The 20,608-nt window shown below is 49.3% G+C and overlaps 1 protein-coding gene across 1 annotated transcript; it reads left to right on the plus strand.

Annotated features, from left to right (window-relative positions):
* Positions 1-5,136: 5,136 nt before the first annotated feature.
* On the plus strand, positions 5,137-10,032 carry Uts2r (urotensin 2 receptor). Its single transcript, XM_006987636.4, has 2 exons — positions 5,137-5,264; positions 8,710-10,032. The coding sequence occupies exon 2, from the start codon at positions 8,780-8,782 to the stop codon at positions 9,938-9,940; it is 1,161 nt and encodes a 386-aa protein (XP_006987698.1). The 5' UTR covers positions 5,137-5,264; positions 8,710-8,779; the 3' UTR covers positions 9,941-10,032.
* Positions 10,033-20,608: the final 10,576 nt, after the last annotated feature.

A 20,608-nucleotide genomic window follows, 5' to 3' on the forward strand; every position in this document is an offset into this window, starting at 1 on the left:
ACAGTACCCTGAAGAGTTGGCTCTATCTTTGTTGCATTTCATAGATGAGGAAACTGGGGTGTGGAGAGGTGCAGCAGCTGCAGCCCTGACTACTCTGGTCATTTAAATATCTAATCCCAACCCTGCCTCTGTGGGCATGTGTTCCTGAGAATGGGGTGGAGGAATCCTGGAAAACAGCTGAGGTGTTCTGGGGAGGGTGTAGGGCTGGTCAGAGTGACACATGAACTCTTGTCAGTTGAGGGGTCATTTATGACAATGTTTAAATACATTATTAGGGGGCTGGAGAGATAGCTCAGTGGTTAAGAGCACTGACTGCTCTTCCAGAGGACCTGAGTTCAATTCCCAGCAACCACATGGTAGCTCACAACCACTTGTAATGAGATCTGGTGCCCTCTTCTGTCCTTCAGGGACACATGCAGGCAGAATACTGTGTACATAATAAATTAATAAATCTTTAAAAAAAAAAAAGCTCTCCCAGATTTAAAAAAATTATTAACTACACATGGAAAAGCCACATGTGGTCAAAGACCAAAAAACCTTGGGAGACATTCCAGTCTTAGAGAAACAGTGCTTCTGGGGAGGAAGAAGAATGGGAATGTGGAGGAGAGAGAGGTGGAGGTGTTCCCACTTAAATATCAATCTGAAATAACTATTGGGAAGCACTGTCATTTTATGATCTAGGTGGAGAAGGTGTATTTTACTCTCTATATGAATGAAAAACTACAGCAATCACACTGATAATGGTTGTGATGGTATGGGGATGGCAAAGATGGCAGCAGGGATGATCATGGTGGTAATGGTGGTGATAATATTAAGGATGGTGAAGACAGCTCCTAGGAGGTCCCACCTCTTAGATTCTGGCTGTCACAGAGGCTCCTCTATGGTTCCAAGGTCAAGGTACTCCTACTGCTGTTAGACAGGGATGAGCTGATGCTTCTGACCTACTTGCCACTCAGGGAGCAGGAAGGAGGGAATGGCCATGCTGAGAAGAGAGGGGTTTCTGAAGTGAAATGGACACAAGATCAGGTTTTTCCTGGGTACTGTAAGGACACATGGCTTTGGTGGACTTCTTGCAAGAAAATTTGAGCTTCTGCCTTTACTCTGCCTTTGCAGTTCCCAGAAAGGCTCCCTATGGCTCTGTGCGCAGTCTCCTCACCCAGGATATAAGATATTTATGGATCCTGAACTGGGACCTTTTCCCAAAGGTCACTCAGCCTTGTGGAACCAGAAGACTGCAGTGTTGGGACCTTATAATCTCTCTCTCTGCAGCAAGAGGCCCCTGAGGTTGATTCTCGGGGAGCCTGGGGTGTTAGATAACTTCTCTTTGTCTCTGTGTTTCAGCTTTCAATAGCTTGGGCATTTCCAATCAAGAACAGTGTCTGCATTCAGCCCACCTGCCAGCATTAGCGCTTCCATCACTTGGGATTACTGAGATGTCTGAGGCTGTTCACTAATCAGCTGCCCCTCTCCCCAGCTGCGCACCAGTACAGGTTTTAATTGATTTCATTGCGGTCATCATCTCTCCAGCTGTGTCTCAGATCTGAGGGGCATTAGGCCTGGAGGCAGGAAACTGCAGTGCCTGATACTGGAAGTCAGGGGAATAGTCTCTATACAAGATGACATACCTCCTGGAGATATGGCGTGGTTGCAAGCTACAGAGTGCTAGAGCAGTGGTGTGTGTGTGTGTGTGTGTGTGTGTGTGTGTGTGTGTGTGTGTGTGTGTATGTGTGTGTGTGGTGTGTGGTGTGTGTGTGGTGTGTGTGTGGTGTGTGTGGTGTGTGTGTGGTGTGTGTGGTGTGTGTGGTGTGTGTGTGTGTGTGTGTGGTGTATGGTGAGTGTGTGGTGTGTGTGTGTGTGTGGTGTGTGTGTGTGTGGTATGTGGTGTGTGTGTGTGGTGTGTGTGTGTATGTGGTGTGTATGGTGTGTGTGTGTGTGTGTGGTGTGTAATGTGTGTGTATGTGGTGTGTGTGGTGTGTGTGTATGTGGTGTGTGTGGTATGTGTGTGTGGTGTGTGTGTATGTGGTGTGTGTGGTGTGTGTGTGTGTGGTGTGTGTGTGGTGTTCGGTGTGTGTGTGGTGTTCGGTTTGTGAGTGTGTGGTGTGTGTGGTGTGTGGTGTGTGTGTGTGGTGTATGGTGTGTGAGTGTGTGGTGTGTATGTGGTGTGTGTGTGGTGTGTGTGTGTGGTGTGTGAGTGTGTGGTGTGTGTGTGGTGTGTGTGTGCGTGTGTGTGGTGTGTGAGTGTGTGGTGTGTGTGTGGTATGTGTGTGGTGTGTGTGTGTGGTGTGTGGTGTGTGGTGGTGTGTGTGTGTGTGTGTGTAGTGTATGGTGTGTGAGTGTGGTGTGTGTGTGTGTGTGTGTGTGTGTGTGTGTGTGTGTGTGTGTGTGTGTGTGAGAGAGAGAGAGAATGAATCCCAGCTGTAGGCTGTATGGTGTACCCACAGGACCCGAGGAAATATCCCAGCCACTGGGCTTCAAGAGCTATCTCTGCACTGAAAAGTTGCGGTTCCCCGGGCCTGCCCAGAATGTCAGGGGTGCACTGAAACCTAGGTGCCCCACTTTCAGCCTCCCCATACCTTTCCCACTGTTTTCCATAACAAATCACTGCTCTTGTAGACCAGAATGGCAGAGAGAAGGGCCCTGGTCTTTGAGCACCTAGTGATATATCTATAAAGCATTGGTCTTCTTTAATAAGGCGAAGAGCACCTGTATGTGGGCTGGATGTGCACCTGAGAAGAGAGCCCCCCAAACTGGCCCCTGCCCACAGAGCCTCTTTTTTTTTTTTTCCAGAACATGGTAAGGCAATTAGAAATGCGTTTTTCAGAGAAATATCATTCTCAAACATAATGAAGATATTATGTGCAGAGCAACGCTTTAAAGCCACATTTAGGGAAAGTGCAAGTGGTGTGACTAGAGTGCATGATCTAATGGTCCCCGAAGTAACTCACTAATAGGTGGGGTGCTTCTTCACAGAGCATAATAGATGTGGGGGACTGGGGGGCTGTAGGAAGCATTTGCCTTTGGACAGACCAGGTCTATGTGAGCATTTGAGCGCCTGGGGACACTCAGGTTCCTCCTTTACCAGGCCAAGGCTGAGGTTTCCTGTGCAGCTGAGAAGGGTTCTCAGATGACCTCCCATTTCTGGCTCTGAACTTTCTCTTTGAACCCCTTCCTCGTGTTCTCACCCCTGCTAACCATCTTTGGGATGTCCCAGCAGCTCTGCTGTCCACAGAGTTTGTCCAGTATCCACATCAGATAGGCATGTGTCCTTTAGAAAATGGTGTTGCCATGTATGTGGCTTGGGGCTCTGCAGGATCAAGAGATGAGGGGCTGGGCTGGGATTCAGCTCAGTGGTGGAGTGCTTGCCTAGCTGTACTAGAAGGGGAAATGATATCAAAAGACAAGGGTTCAAAGCTGCTGCTAGAAGTGCAGAGAACCAAAGAACAATATGACCATCCTTGGTCATCCATATATCTGGCCTGTAGCCATCCATATATGTGGGCTCAGTGACCCGGACAGCTTCCCCTAGGTAGACCATTGGCTTCTAGAGGCCTTCCTCTCTAGTCTGGGCTCTCATCAAGCCTGAGAATTGGCTGACTAGAATGAGGCTCTGGTTCTGCTGCAAAGAGAGTCCAGATGTAACTGCTCACCAGCCCATTATGTGAGACCTCCCCAGCTTCCAAGGGTCCCTCTCTACCTGTGACACAGACATGGTTGAAAGTGGGGCTCAGTGACTCTATACCCCAGAGAGATGCCCACCAGAAGGCTTTCTATCTCTCCTGGCTGAAAGTACAGAGCCTGAAATGGGAACCAGGACTTAAAGGGATGTGGAAATCAGACTGCTTTGTGTTCAAGGTGGCACAGAAGAGGAATACAACTCTAACAGAGGCAAGACCTGAAGCAGAGGAGTCTGAACAGAGGGGATAAGGCTGAAGGACCACCCTGAGGTCTCATTCAAACCTTTTCAGTCAAGGCCTCCCTTCAAACCCCACATCTGAGCTCCACTTAGGAAATGGAACCCCGTAGAGTAATCTCTCTGCATTGTTTTCTGTGATGGTCTGGCTCCTGGTCCCAGAGCCACGGGGGATTCATTTTTGTCCAGCATGTGGCCAACCTTCCTTCTGATGCATTACCCATGCATCAGCATGTCAGCTGGGATTAGCCACTTCACAGGATGCCTTAACAGCAGGGCCTCTGCCACAGATATGGGCAGAGTGGAGAGGGGATCCCTATATCCCAAGTTTGCCTACATGGTCTCTCCTAGAAGGCTGAGCCACCTGAGATTGTGGAAGCAGCCACATGATTTTGATGTCAACAACAGGAAGACTTCAGGGTTGCTACTCAAACCTAGGCTCCTGTTTACTTCGAGAATGATTAATCATGGTCTCAAGGTTCTTCCCCTGTTCACACTCAGGGCTCACCTTTACAGTAAGTCATAAATCTTTGAGCCTCAGTCTGACACTAGTGGTTATAGGAGGTATGGAGGGGATGAGACCCCGGCATACACAGAGGTCATTCGGTGTAGCAGAAAGGCAAAGTCGGGAAGCAGAATGGCAGCGGGCTGCTTTTCTGGGATCCGAGCGAGGCCGGGCAAACCCCTCTGTGGCCGAGACCTCAGCACGGATCCGGCACCCATCTCAGCTGAGGAGCTCTTGCGAGGGCCGGTTATTAATACCCAGACCAGCACATTCCCAGCTGGCAGCGGGACAGGTGGCTGCTGCAGCTCAGCAGCGGGCGTGGCGTGGAACTCTAGGGAGGCGGGAGACCCGCACCACACCGTGTGCCCCGAGTGGAGCGGGCTCAGAACCTCGCGCCCCGCTGCCCAGCCTGGGAGAGTGATCAGGGACGTTCTGGCGGCACGGCTTTCCGCGCGACATTAGCCAGCCTGCGCATGGTGATGGCCACTGGGTCTCGAGTATCTGAGTGACAGGACGCGGGCGTCTCTCTTAAGCCCTGGGCTGGGAGGCAACTGATGGCTTCGTGACTGAGGTGAGCGCACAGTCGTGGGCTGCACAACCCGAGGCGCATGGACCTTCGCGCGCCGGGCCACTGCCTACCCCGAGCCCAGCGAGCACCCCTCAATCCCGGAGGGCGCGGCTCGCGAGTGCCTGGAAGTGCCTGTGCGCTGCGCGGGGGTTGGTCGGTTTCACCGCAGACTACGCACTGGAAACTTTCACCATCCCTGGACTGGTGACTAGAGGGTCAGTCGTCATTTCTGCGTTCTGCCGGGTAGGAGGACCCCAGTGTCTCTGGTGCTGACCAGTGAGGTGAGACAGCAAGGGGGAAGAGGACTTCTCACCCTAGATCTGCCTGGTGCTTCTGCTTTGGCTGAGGAGAAAGAGCACTTCCCCAGACATTTCTAGGCCTGGATGATGGAGAGGCCTGTGCAACTCCGGGTCTTCTCAATCCACTTTCTCTCAGAAAGTTCACTCTTTAGGTCCACCCTTTAGGCCTTTCTTTTTCTTGTGAGGCTAACCTAATCGAGTCATCAAGAGTCTGAAGTATACGAAGCTTAGAGGGGGTTTTTTGTTTGGTTTGGTTTTTTGAGACAGGCTTCCTCTGTGTAGTCCTGGCTGTCCTAGAACTAGAACTCTGATGTAGACCAGGCTGGCCTCGAATTCAGGGATCTGCCTGCCTCAACCTCCCGAGTGCTGGAATTAAAGGTGTGCACTGCCACCCTTGGCTGAAGCTGACAGGGTTTTTGTTTTGTTTTTAACGTGTGAGTACCACTGAGGGCAGGGAATGTGCATACCTAGCCATGAGGGATTTCCAGTGTTCCACAGTGAGAGCACACACACACACACACACACACACACACACACACACACACACACACACACACACCACTGCTTTGACCTCCTGTAACCATGACCTTGTGAGTTAATGAACTCATTTCAGAGGGAGCCACATTTGAACTCCTGCCTGCTATTGTCCTTCAGAACTGTGTCTCACCCACACTACAGCACAGGTCTTTTCATTTCTGTGGGTCATTTCAATGGAACTTTTGCTTTATACTATTGCTGCTGCTATTTATGGTCAATTGGGTTGTTTCAAACTCATTAGACACAAAGCTGCTGTTCTTTGGAGTGTAAGTGGGATCACTGGTGACACAGTATACTTGTTTTGCTTCATTGAAGTGCCAAACGTTTCCAAGGCTGCTGTAGCATTTCACATTCTCAATTGCAGTCACTGGAAATTCTAGTTATAACTCCCATAACTCAAGAACAGGTGCATTGATCTTTCTGGTTATAGGCATGTAACAAGTCTTTTTCTATCCTGCCAACCAGCTCCCAAATAATGACACAGGGACTTATTGTTACGAAAGCTTGGCCTTAGCTTAGGTTTGTTCCTAACTAGTTCTACATTCTATCACATGGCGTTACCTCTCTCCCATCTTGTACCTCCTGTTTCCTCCATGTCTCCTGGCTACTCCTGTGCACCTAGGTTCCTCCTCCTCTTCCTTTCTCTCCCCAGAAATCCTGCTATTGGCTATTGGCTGTTCAGCTTTTTATTATACCAGTCACAGTACCCTCACACAGTGTACATGCTCTGTGTGTGTGCCTGTGAGCACACGTGCACACTTTAGAGTTTGTGATTTTGATTTGCACTTCTCTGTGGTAACAAGCTGTGCAGAACATCTTTTCATTAGTTTGTGGCCTTTTGGGTATTTTCCTTCAGACATTCCTGTTCAGTTTGCCTTCCTCCCGCCCCCCCCCCCACAAACGGCCAATCATTTTCTTCACGATTTACAGTTCTTGCGTGTACATTGTTCACTCGTCCATTGATCTGATGTATATTTTCTCATCTCACTTTTACTTGTTTAATGAAGTTCTTAATTTTGATGAATCTTGGGTTTCATGTTTTTTTAAAGACTTTTTTTAATTTATGTGTATGAATGTTGTTTGCATATATGTATGTACTTCACATGTGTGCCTGGTACCTGAGGAGTTCAGCAAAGAGTGTCCGATTCCCTGGAGCTGGAGTTACAGATGTTATTAGTTGCTGTGGTAGTTTGAATTAAATGGCCCCATCGGCTCACAGGGACTGGTACTTTTGGAGGGTGTGGCTTGTTGGAGGAAGTGTGCCGCTGAGGGTGGGCTTTGAGGTCTCAGAAGCTCAAGCCAGGCCTAGTTTTTCATTCTCTTCCTGCTGCCTGCGAATCCAGATGTAGAACTCTCAGCTATCCTTCCAGCACCACATCTGCCTGCTGCTACCATGCTTCGTGCCATGATGATAATGGACTAAACTTCTGAATTGTTTAATCCAGCCCCAATTAAATGTTTTCCTTTATAAGAGTTGCCATGGTCATGGTGTCTCTTCACAGCAATAGAACCCTAAGACAGCTGCCATGTGGGTGCTGGGAATCCAACCCAATTCTTCTGCAAGATCAGCAAGTGATCTCTCCAGCCCCAGTTAAGTTTGTTTTTAAGTAATCTTTTCCTGAGCTAGAGAGATCACTCAGTGATTGAGAGCACTTGCTGCTCTTGCAGAGGACCTGAGTTTGGTTTGCAACCACACGGTGGTTCACAACCATCTGCAACTCCAGTTTCAAGGTATCTGATATGCTCTTCTGGCCCCTGAAGATACCCTGCCTGATGTGTATCTGGTACACATACATTTGTGAAGTCAAAACACTCATACATATAAAACAAACCTGAGAGAGAGAGAGAGAGAGAGAGAGAGAGAGAGAGAGAGAGAGAGAGAGAGAGAACACTGAGAGGGCTGTTCTTTAAAAAATAAAAATGTCGGGCATAGTGGCACACTTAGGAGGCAGAAGCAGGTGGATCTCTGTGAGTTCAAGGCCATTCTGGTCTACATAGAAAGTTCCAGGCCAACCATGGCTGCATACTGAGCCTTTGTGTGTGTGTGTGTGTGTGTGTGTGTGTGTGTGTGTGTGTGTGTGTGTGTGTTTAAATAATAATAATTTTCTGGAAGGTGGTGAGATATCTCAGTGGGTAAGAGTGCTCGCCTCCAAGACTGATGACTTTAGAGCCTGGAGATCTACACAGAAAAAAGGAAAGAAAATCAATCCCACAGTTGTCCTAACATCCACACGAACACTGTAGCATTCACATTTGTACACACGCACTCACACATGCACATCAAATAAGAATGTAAGTTAAACAATTTTTTAGAAAAAAGAAGTATTTTCCTGCCGTGGCTCATAACGATTTCTTCCAAAGGCTTTTCTGGCTGCCCTCCATCACTATGTATGTAATGTAAGGCAAGGATCCCGGCTCATTTCTTTGGTACGATAAATGAAAAATTTACCTATTTTTCTATTGGAACTTTTAAGCTCAGTTGATATCACTTTGTGACTGGAAGAAATCACCTTTTTAAAGTATATAAGTGACATAATCGGGAAATGGGATTCTTAGGTTGCAGAGCTAGATCTTAGGATTCTCATCGCTGACCTCTGCCATGCTGTGACCAGCTTTTCAGAAAAGCAAAGGCCTTACATTTGCATTGGAGTGGGACTGGGTTACTGCTGGGGAGTATCCTGGGGGGTGGGCAGTGGGTCCCAGTGGCCCTAGGGTCCCTCTGTGTAGCTGGGGAGATGACACAAAAGGGATTTTGAGGGTTCCACCAGGAGACAGCACTTGGTGAACCCTTGTCTCTTCAGAGGGACAGGGACTGTGTCCTTCGTAGAGGCTGCTAGGGCATGGAAGTAGGTGGCTGTCTTGCATCTTTGACACCAATCTTCTCCCACAGGACACGTTTCCTACAGGTCCTCCTCACTGAGCAGTAGGACCCCCGCCAGAAGCCCAGGGTGAGGACAGAGATGGCGCTGAGCCTGGAGTCTACAACCAGCTTTCCCATGCTGGCCATGTCAGGAGACACTGTGTCTGAGTTGCCTGGTGGCCCCAATGTGTCCCTCAACAGTTCCTGGACTGGCCTACCAGATCACAGCTCCTTGCAAGACCTGGTGGCCACGGGTGCCATTGGGGCAGTGCTCTCAACCATGGGTGTGGTGGGCATGGTGGGAAATGTATACACTCTGGTAGTCATGTGCCGATTCCTGCATGCCTCAGCCTCCATGTATGTCTATGTGGTCAACCTGGCACTGGCTGACCTGCTGTACCTGTTGAGCATTCCCTTCATTGTGGCCACCTATGTCGCTAAGGACTGGCACTTTGGAGATGTGGGCTGCCGCGTTCTCTTTAGCCTGGACTTCCTGACCATGCATGCCAGCATCTTCACTCTGACCATAATGAGCAGCGAGCGCTACGCAGCGATCCTGAGGCCTCTGGACACGGTACAGCGCTCCAAGGGTTACCGTAAGCTGCTGGCACTGGGCACCTGGTTGCTGGCACTGCTGCTGACTTTACCCATGATGCTTGCCATCCGACTGGTGCATAGGGGCCCCAAGAGCCTCTGCCTGCCGGCCTGGAGCCCTCACGCCCACCGTATTTACCTGACCCTGCTCTTTGGGACCAGCATTGTGGGGCCTGGCCTGGTCATTGGGCTGCTCTACGTTCGCCTGGCCAGGGCCTACTGGCTATCTCAGCAAGCCTCTTTCAAGCAGACGCGCCGGCTGCCCAACCCCAGGGTGCTCTACCTCATCTTTGGCATTGTCCTTCTCTTCTGGGCCTGCTTCCTACCCTTTTGGCTGTGGCAGCTGCTGGCCCAGTACCACGAGGCCATGCCACTGGCACCCCAGACTGCACGCATTGTCAACTACCTGACCACTTGCCTCACTTATGGCAACAGCTGCATCAATCCCTTCCTCTATACACTGCTCACCAAGAACTATCGTGAGTACCTTCGCGGCCGCCAGCGGTCGCTGGGTAGTAGCTGCCGTGGCCCAGGGAGTGCAGGCAGCTTCCTGCCCAGCCGAGTCCACCTCCAGCAGAGCTCAGGCCGCTCGCTGTCCTCCAGCAGCCAGCAGACCACAGAGACCCTCATGCTGTCCCCAGTTCCCCCTAGTGGGGCCTTTGTCTGAGAGTCCCTGTTTGAGCCTGGGGGTAGGAAAGGACCCAAAGCCAGGCCACTCAGGAGCCCATTCCCAGAATCCCCTATTCAAACCTAACCATCTTGTCTGTCTTCCTCAACTCTCTTCTGGAAAGTTCCCTGTTCTTCTTCATTGCTGCTCACTTCAACTCCATCAGCACCTTTCCTGCAATGCCAACACTCCTCCTCTGAACCTCTCTCTCCGGATCTTGAGAAGCTGTGGCCCAGACCCTCTTCTGAAGATCCCAGTGAATTGAGTCATCTAAAGCCTACTTACTCAGAGCAGCTGTGCCTGGCTGGGAACCTGATCTGGAGATGTAAGCCCTTCCAGCCTTGAGGACCCGCCCCCACTGGTGGGTAAGGGGTCTGTAGCCAATTTCTACCCTCTCCCTCTCCTAACCCCAACCATGGTAGCTTCTTGTTTCCATATGCACACAGAACAATAAACCCTGTGCTCTGTAGTCTGCCCTGCCTCGGTGCTGGGGATGGAAGGCCGGAGGGGGTGGTCCTGGACTCACGAGGCACTTGGGTGTTCGGTGAGGGCATGTCTGCTTTCCAAGCCTTTGCCGGTGGATGTCCCTACATGGGGGCCCTCCCCTTTATTTAGGAGGGCAGATAACTGAGAGGTATGAGAAGCTGGGGTGGGATGGGCAGACTGGGAGGAGAAGCTGCCAAGCTAGCAGTGGAGCTCAAGTGTAGAAGGAGGCCCTGCAGGTTCTTAGATGAGGCAGTCAAAACCCACACATGGCTCACAGTGACAGCAATGAGGCCTTGGCTTCACTGTTCCTGGACGAACTGTTTCTCTGTCCCAAGTACCATCCTCAGGACATCCTTGCCTTGGCTGACCATTCCTCCTTCCATGGCCAGACAACACCTGTCCTCCCCCTTTAGGGTGATCATCAGAGGCTGGGACAGCACCTTGGTCTGGTTAGTACTCTCGCTGTGGCAGGTACACCCCTGTGGCAGGATATGAAGTTCAGGTCTCTGGAGTGATACAATGCTCCAGAAGTAGATTCTGGTGGCTGGCCACAGTACTTTGTGCTTCTCTATGGCTAAGATAGTAGATTTATTTTGCTATTAAAAAGCAAAATAAGAGGAGCCAGGCATTGGTGGCACACGCCTTTAATCCCAGCACTCAGGAGGCAGAGACAGGAGGACCTCAGTGAGTTCAAGGCCAGCCTGGTTTACAGAGCTAGTTCCAGGACAGGCTCCACAGAGAAACTCTGTCTGGAAAAAAACCAAACAAACAAACAAATAAAAAAACAAAGAGGGCCGGGCGGTGGTGGCGCACGCCTTTAATCCCAGCACTCGGGAGGCAGAGCCAGGCGGATCTCTGTGAGTTCGAGGCCAGCCTGGGCTACCAAGTGAGTCCCAGGAAAGGCGCAAAGCTACACAGAGAAACCCTGTCTCGAAAAACCAAAAAAAAAAAAAAAAAAAAAAAAAAACAAAACAAAACAAAACAAAAAACAAAGAGGAATACACATGGGCACATACATGAACACACGAAGGGGTTGAACCTGTAATCCCAGTAGCTGAGGAGGCTTGAGGTCAGCCTGTGCTAAATATCAAAGACTTTGTCTCTAAATTAAAAAAAATAAAAAACATTTTTTTTTTTTTTTGAGATAGTGTCTCACTATGAAGCCCTGGTTGGCCTCAAACTCACTATGTAGACAAGACTGGCCTTGAACTCACAAAGATCCACTTGGGATTAAAGGCATGTGCCACCATGCCTAACTCTAAATTAAAATTTTAAAAGGGCTGGGAATATAGCTCAGTGTCAGAACACATGCTTAGCATGTGAGAGGCCCTAGGTTTCACCACCACCTCTGCAAAACAAAACCAGCAACTGGCTAGTGAATTCACTTGAGGAGTGTGTGTGTGGTGGGACAGAGCATCCTAACCTAGGCTGGAAACCCCTGCCCCTGGGCTGCCCCGTTCCTTTGCCCAAACCCCGCTGTCTCTTTGATGCTGAGCTTTGGCATTAGAAAGGCCCTTCTTTCTTGACAAAGTCCAATTCCTGGTCTTGTCTCTAAGAACTCAGGGCTGGATCCAAGTTTGCACCACCTTACTTGACACTCACTCCTGTTGTGGGTTCAGTCCTGGGCAGGGGTGGCCCTCATTCCAGGCCCACTTCTCTGGGAGGCTTCCTCATGCTCCAGAGCTCAGATGACCCAGAGAAGGGAGTTTATGCAACACTATATGCCCACTTAGGGCACTGTGATCCAGAGTCAGCACACAACTGAAGGGGTGGGTACCATCCCTGGAGAGAACCATATCCCTCCTCCCTTCAGAGGCTGTTCTAGAGTACAGGATGGGGTGGCCATGAACTGGAAAAGCCTGAGTGATGTGGAGTGTAGCTCCATCCCTAGAGCCAACATCAGGGAGGTAACCTAGTGAGGTCTGTGGGAACATGTGTCTTTACCCAGAAGGACCTGATATATCCCAGATATCCCTACCAGCCTGACAGGAACAAAGTCCTAAAGCCAGAGTTTCCAAAAGGCCACTTGTAATAAGAACCACTGTCCTGGAAAAACTTGGATGAATAACCAGCATCTCTGCGACAGTCACTATCCTAGAGTCTTGGCACCAGCTAGATCTGGCCTCAGAGCTTCTTTGGACCAGCACTGACAGAGGTTGGTGCAGAACAATGATAATGCATGTACATGTGCGTGTGCGCGCGCGCGCACACGCACACACACACACACACACACACCACACTACATATAACAAATGTACCAAGTACATACCCAAACATGTATCCCACCACACATTCCACATCATACACAACAAATGCATAAAACATTTACCTCACACATTCACCCCTAATACACATACCATATCATGTACAACACCCATCAAACTTACCATATGCATATATGTACATACCATAGACATAACATATAATGTACACAAAACCCACAACATATACAAACACATACTAAACACACACAGCACACTCTGCCATCCTCTAGAGATTCTGCCTATGACAAACTAACAATGGAGGTAACATGTGAGCTTCCAATATGAGTGATTCCAAGCATAGCTTCCAAGTCTCTCTACCTCTCTGGGTAGTGGGGTTGGGCATAGCCATCATCACAGAGTCACCTTGGCTCTGTCCTTCTTTGGCCCATAGCTTCAGTGGCAGGCCCCTCTATGGCCTGCCTGCCTTCACGTCTAGCTGGGAGCCGGAGCTGCCCTCCACTGAGACCTTCCTGTCATATCCAGCACAAACTGAAAGCCCTGCTAGCGAACTCCTGTTGGAGCATGCAGGACTTTACTGTCCTGACAGCTTGTCCATCACTGACCTGGGCCCTGCTCACCCACCATGTTTTGGGGACAATGTCCTCCTGGACCCATGATTGCCAGCTAACATGGTAATTTTCCCTCTTCACTTCTCAGGTCCTCGGAGAACTTTAGGCTTCCTGTTCCAAATAGAAAGTGCCAGCAGGGAGTCTGAACCTGGGGTGAGCAGCAGTCCTGCTGATTGGTACCCAGGGGCTCCCTAGGACATGAGCCTTTCTAGAGTAGCTTCCAAGCTGTCAAAACAGAAAAGACAAGAAAAGGTGGCCTGAGGACCCAAGCCTGGGCAAGGACAAGATAGTCAGGTCTGGAGCTTGGAATAAATCCAGGGAAAGTTATGACGGAGAGGGCCCTGTGCTGCCCTGGCCAGCCAGGAGAGGAGGGAGGATGCAATGATAGCAGGGAGGGGAAGGGGTCACCACAAGTGGGAAGGAGACAGAGGTGGAGTGGCCATGCTCCTAGGCTTGATCTGGCTGTTAATGAGCTGATGGGGTCCCCATCCGAGTCCAGGCGTCACCTCCTGGGCAGTGATAGCCAGTGGCTGGGGAGGGGAAACTTGACCTGTGTGATGGATGAGCCCACTGAGGCTGAGGGGCATAGGATGATAGATCAAGTTCTTTAGCTTTTAAATGTCATCCACCCAACACTCAAACTCTAGCAAAGAAGAAAACAAGCTGAAATGCCCGTGTGATGCACCCTGTGCTTTGTGTCAGAGTGTTGGAGGAAGGTGGAGCTGGCCTCTGACTGTCCCAGGATGAGTTGGCTTCTTGGGACACCTATGTTCCAGGACAGGGTTCCAGACTCACATGCCCTTAGGGTGTGAAGTCCACCCACTCTGCCTGGGGCTCTTGCTTTATCCTACATTAAACCTGGGTAGGAGCTGCTGGACAGTGTTGCCTGGGCAGGAGGTCGAGGCCACTCATCACAGTTCAGCCTGGCTGTGGATGCCTGTCTGAGGCCATGGGATTTGGGCAGAGAGTCATAAGCATCTGCTTCTGATCTAGACACAGTGTATACAACAGCCAGGAGAGCAGAGGCTCCAAGGCCTTTGTGCCACTTTCCTCCAAGGTGCTAAACACCCCAATACTATAACCTTCCAGTGAGGTAACCTGGCTCAGATCTGAACCAGGCTGATCCTGGAGACAAGAGATTTGCCTTAAGTGGATGAGACTGTGTCCCTCAGGCAAAGCAAAACTCAGGTGGCATTTTAAACATTTTCATGTGGTTATTTGAAAGAAAATGGCCCCACAGGCTCATAGGGAGTGGTGCTATTAAAAGGTGTAGCTTGTTGGAGGAAGTTTGTCACTGTGGGGAAGGGGCAGGACAGGCTTTAAGGTCTCCTATTTTCAAGCTATACCCATTGTGGGACACAGTCTCTTTCTGATGCTTGTGTATCCAGATGTGGAACTCTCAGCTCCTTCAGCATCATGTCTGCCTGCACACCACCATGTTCCACCATGATGATAATGGACTAAACCTCTGAAACTGTAAGCCAGCCCCAATTAAATGTTTTCCTTTATGAGAGTTGCATTGGCCATAGTGTCTCTTCACAGCAATAGAAACCCTAATTAAGACAATGTGAAATATAAAATCATAAAAGAATGAAGGAGAAAAATGAGTGCCCATATTTCTAAAATGAGGAAAAGAAAGACGACGGCAAGTCTGACCCAGTGGACGGTGGTGGTGCACACCTTTAATCCTAGTGCTTGGGAGGCAGAGGCAGTTCAAGGCCAGCCTGGTCTACACAGCAAATTCCAGGCAGCCAGGGCTATATAGTGAGACCCTAATTAAAAAAAGAAGGAAGGAAGGAAGGAAGGAAGGAAGGAAGGAAGGAAGGAAGGAAGGAAGGAAGGGAGGGAGGGAGGGAGGGAGGGAGGGAGGGAGGGAGGGAGGAAGGAAGGAAGGAAGGAAGGAAGAAGGAAGGAAGGAAGGAAGGAAGTCTGAACCAGAACCCAGAGCTCTCAGGAAGAGGAAAAAACTCTGGTTATGTAGGCCATTTAGAATTTGATGCAAAAAAAAAAAAAACAAACACAAAAAAATGCTACAAGCCAAAATAGAGAGTCTGTGGTTTAAAAAAAAATAACAAAACAAAAACCAAAAAATTGACCTTTCTCATCAAGAGCCCTGTGGGACTGGTTGATAGAACATTCGCCCAAGAGGTATAAGGGATTGGGTTCCATGCCCAGCACCACAAAATTATATATATACACAAAATGGATAGGATCAAGATACATTGTTTACATGTATGAAACTGTCAAAGAATAAATAAAACATAGTCTATTTTAAAATTCAAATAAATAAATAAATTGAGCCACACCAATGTTTATGACTCTTGCCTGAGAGATGGGGATTTTATCCTGAAATCCAAATATCAGATGTCGATAAGGATTTATGCAGCAAGGATTTGCTTTCAGCACTGTCATGGAATGTCTCACAGCTGCTAACTAGGTCATAGCATGGCATCTTCAGAGAATGTTCTGTGGAGTCAGAAAGGGATGAACCTGAGGCACGGTGGTCATGGAAAGAGACCAGAACATAAAATTGTATAGCACAATCTCAAGTTTCATTTAAAACAAACAGAGATGCATTTGTGAATGTGTGCACAGGAGTCTGGTGTGTGGTTGTATGTGGACATGCCTGTGTGTGTGTACAAGTATGCCTGTGTGTAGGATTGCATGGTATGTAAATATACACACACATATACAAAAAAAGCTTCACAGAAGTGCCTTCAATATCAACAATGTTAGCTGATGGTGGGAAAACTTTGTTTTTTTTTTTTTTAATTTTATACTTTCTTAAATTTCTCCCAGAGGGCCGGGCGGTGGTGGCGCACGCCTTTAATCCCAGCACTCGGGAGGCAGAGCCAGGCGGATCTCTGTGAGTTCGAGGCCAGCCTGGGCTACCAAGTGAGTTCCAGGAAAGGCGCAAAGCTACACAGAGAAACCCTGTCTGGAAAAAAAAGAAAAAAAAAAAAAATTTCTCCCAGAGGATACTTGCAGCTTTAAATTTGGGAATGTTATTTAAGTATAGCAGTGTCGGAGACCTCCACCATTACTCCACGCTTAGCTAGACCAGAGCATTTCCAGACTAACAAGGGTCCCGTGCTTCCCAGGTTCCCGAGATTGACACCCTGCACACTGGGCCATCACTGGCTATGCCACAGGGAGAAGGAAATGGAGTAAGTGTAAGAGCCTGGAAACTGAAGAAGTCAGAACTAGGGTCCAGGCTCATGTTGCCCAACCACCAGAGGTTCCCTGCCATTGAAGGCCCCACTTTGCTAAACTTTTCCTTTCTCCAGGGTCCACCTCATTATTTAGGTCTGGTCCAGCCCCCTTCTGGCCCTATGCACTGGGTCCTGGGCTCCTTTGCTTCGTGAATCTCATGGTCAATGGCTCTACTCTGTGAGGTGTACACAGAGCAAAAGGATGTGGGTGAGGAAAATGGAGTTCCCTACACACCAAGCAGCTATGGAAACCTGTGTACCCCAATCAGAAGATTTCAACAAGAGGCTTTTCTGCCCACAATAAGCACCTGATTCTAACCTGGTCATGCTGATAATGTCCACAAGACAGGACCTGAACATGTCCTACAAGCATCTCCAGCTACCTTGTCCCAAAGGCCTGGCCAACCTGTCTCCAGAGACTGTTCCTGCTGCTCTCAGTTAGGTTTTGCTAAATCAGTGGTTCTCAACCTTCCGAATGCTATGACCTTTTAATACAGTTCCTCATGTGCTGTGGGGTGTGCTGTGTGCTGTGAATGTGCTGCTCTGGTCGATAAGTAAAAAGCTGATTGGCCAGTAGCCAGGCAGGAAGTATAGGTGGGATAAACAGACATAGAGAATTCTGGGAAGAGGAAGGCTGAGTCAGGAGTTGCCAGCCTGCCGTCCAGGGAGCAGCATGTAATGACACACAGGTAAAGCCACAGAACACATGGCAACATATAGATTAACAGAAATGGGCTGAGTTTAAATGTAAGAGCTAGTCAGTGGAAAGCCTGAGCTAATGGACAAGCAGTTTTAACTAATATAAGCTTCTGTGTGTTTACTTGGGTCTGAGCGGCTGCAGACTGGGTGGGACATAGGAAACCATCTAGTTACACTCATGTTGTGGTGACCCCCCAGCCATAAAATTATCTCATTGCTACTTCGTAACTATAATTTTGATACTGTTATGAACCACAATATAAAAATCTGATATACAACCCCAAAGGGGTTCTGACCCACAGGTTGAGAACAACTATTCTAGAACTTTATGGTAGGATCTCGCATCTGTGACCTTGTGTGTCTGCATCCTATTGGTATGCTGTGCAGTTGGCATAGCTCACTTTCTGTGGCTTTAAGGAATCTGCTGATGGATGAACCACAATCTACAGGTAGACACGTGGATTTATACAGCACAGATATCAACAGATTGTCACGTGCACCATGATACTTGAAACCAACAGTGGTGCAGCCACATGGCCACTGCTTGTCTAGAGTAAAAGCCAAGTCACTGTTCTAGTTGGGCCATGACTGCTCATGGAGAGGCTAGAGCTTTCCTGTTCTTGGCCTTCACCACTGATCCAAGGTATTTCCAGTGTGTTTGAGAAGAAAGTTCTTCTCACAGAATGCTGGTGGGTACTCCACTGAAAGACACTGGCTAAATTGGAGTTGTTTTGTAAAAAGCAAAGTAAAGTGTTGAGAGTGCCAGGAGTAGAAGACTTTGCCAAATATGGGAAGACCTCAGCAAGCCCAGCAGCCAGATGGCCTGGCTAGACTGAGTGCCCCTGTGCCTCATGAGAGGCCCACAGGGATAAGACATATCTGTCCTTATCCAAACCTTTACTCAGCTGTCTCAGTCCAGAGCAAAACCAGGCAACAGTGATGGTATTCTGACAAGCTGTGCACCCCACAAGCAAGACAGTGGAGACCTCACATCTAGTAGATGAATGGACTGAGTGAATGAAGGAAGCAAGTTCCTCAGGTGGCAAACTTGGTAGATAAACAGTTTACCAGGCATGATCCCATTCTCCAGCCAGAAGGCTGATCTGTCTTCAAGCAGCTCTATTATTGCTTGGATTTGGCTTCAGAGCACCTTGCCTCAGCTCAGGGCTAATGCCACATCTCCCAGGCTAGATGTTTTTACAGCTCCAAATTGGAAAAGGTAGGAGGTACCCAGGTGACTGCATGGGGTACACCAGTGGGGGTGTACATGATGACACCATGGCTCAGAGCACGCCTACACCCCTGTAAGTCATTCATCAACGGAAAAGCACACACGTCAAGGTTTCCTGCATTCATAATCTTTCCAGGAATGAAGTCCTTTGGTAAGTATCACCTACAAGCAGAGTGGATATTATCTCAATTAAAGGGAACCACAGGGGGCCCCACCTGGACTATGGGGATGATACTGCCAGTGCTGAAAGATGAGAAAGCCCTTACCTGCAAGGACAGCAGGAGCAAGTGACTGTCACTGGTTTGTGAAGGCCTAACCTCTTCCTGCCCAGAACTGCACCAAGCAGGAGGGGTGGTGGTGTTGCTCTCGCCAGGCCACCAGAAGAGCCATGGGGGAGGGGTAGCTAAGAGCTAGGCTCTCAAATACCCTTGGAAAGGTTCTGGGGAGCTAGTCAAGCCTGTCCTGGCACCTCTCCTCACCATATGCAAGTTTTTCCATTCAAATTCCAGACAGATGACGGATGGACGGAAGCCAGGTTGCTGGAGCCAATGTTAGGCACCTCCAGACTGAGGCCATTTCTAGGCCAGTGAGAACCCTGTCCCATGTGGAGTCAGGAAGGCCAAATCCCTCAGGACTGACCTGGCTCCAAAGGATCCCGATCCCTGTCCCTGTCCCCTAAGCTGTCAGAGGCAGATGCACAGGCTAGCAGTGGCCTATGGCTGAGCAGTGGTACACTGCAGCTTTGTCTTCCTGGAACCACAGATGCTGAGGCAGGGTGGGGTCAATGGTAAGGAAGTCCAGGAAAGCAGCTAGGACTCTATCTAGCACATCACACCTCTCTGCCCACCCTTCCCTATCAACACATGATCTCTGTTCAGCCCAGGGGTCACCTTCTGGAGACTTCCCTTCCTCCCCTACCCAGCTCTTTTCACTTGCAGTGCTCTCAGACTACACAGATTGGCTGGCCATCTGTCTTTCAGATATTACAGTGACCTCAGCTGTCCTGACGCTTGGTCATTTTTCTATTAAGTCCTCTTAGATAAGGAACTAGGGGCATAAGGGGCACTCAGGCTTTGCAGACAGAGAACAAGGGGGAGGATGTGCAGTCAGATGCTAAGAACCAATGGTTTCTTGCAGGATTTAGCAAAGACACTGCCCAGAGGCTGTGCTGGTGGGGCTTCTATCTGCCCAGTGGCCATGAGCCTGGACCGCAGCTACTTTAGCTAGCCAGCAGGGACATAGTGAGCCTTTCACAGCTTCTGGCAACTCATAGCATGATCGAAAGTCCAGATCCTGTGTCTCACTCGATAAGTATGCATCAATGTGGAATCAGAGGCACCACGGGTGCCCAGGGTGGTGCCCGGTACACTGGCAGTCAGTGTTGGCTAGTCTATGCCAAGAATCCTCATAGGCCTGGGACCCTGAACAGGATTGGGCCTGTGGCCTGGTGGGTGAATCAACATGCACATAAAGCCTGAAGTGTAGACAGGTATTAGGACTGTCTGAGCTGAAGGCCTCTGAGAGGGGCACTGACACATGGGGAAAGGTGGTGGTTATCCCTCCCAGACCCAGCCCATGATTGGCCTCATTAAAAGACAAAGATGGGATGGCTCATTGGTCTGGACCTATGCGTAGCCAAGACCCCCCCCCACACACACACACACTTTGAGTACTTCCAGCCTTCCCTGAGCTTAAAAGGGTGCTTTGCCGAAGGGGGGTGAAAACTGGGCAGGCCTGAGCCAAGGGGCTGGACACACTGGGGAAAGACAAGAGATTGAGGCAAGATGCATGAAGTTAAGAAGCTAAGGTGTGTGGAGACCCTAGGGTACCCATCCCCTTATCCTTCTCAGGCCTTTTAAAAAGCCCATCAACTAGCGCTATCTGTTCTTTTTGTTTTTTTGAGACAGGGTTTCTCTGTGTAGCTTTAGGAGCCTGTCTGGAACTTGTTCTATAGACCAGGCTGGCCTAGAACTCACAGAGATCCACCTGCCTCTGGCTCCTGAGTGCTGGGATTAAAGGCGTGCTCTGTTCTTATAAAAGGTCATAGGAGGGGGCATTGTGTGATCTTCCAACATGGCACAGCCAGAGAGAATTCTGTGAGCCCCGCCTGCCTTCTCAAGAATACGGATACAGCCCTGAGCACCCCCTTGTTCTGCCTAATCTAGGCCTCAAGAAGGCTTAATAAGATAGAAAGCCAGATGAGGCTG

The sequence above is a fragment of the Peromyscus maniculatus genome, chromosome 8, assembly GCF_049852395.1.
Source record: "Peromyscus maniculatus bairdii isolate BWxNUB_F1_BW_parent chromosome 8, HU_Pman_BW_mat_3.1, whole genome shotgun sequence".
NCBI classification, from domain to species: domain Eukaryota; kingdom Metazoa; phylum Chordata; class Mammalia; order Rodentia; family Cricetidae; genus Peromyscus; species Peromyscus maniculatus.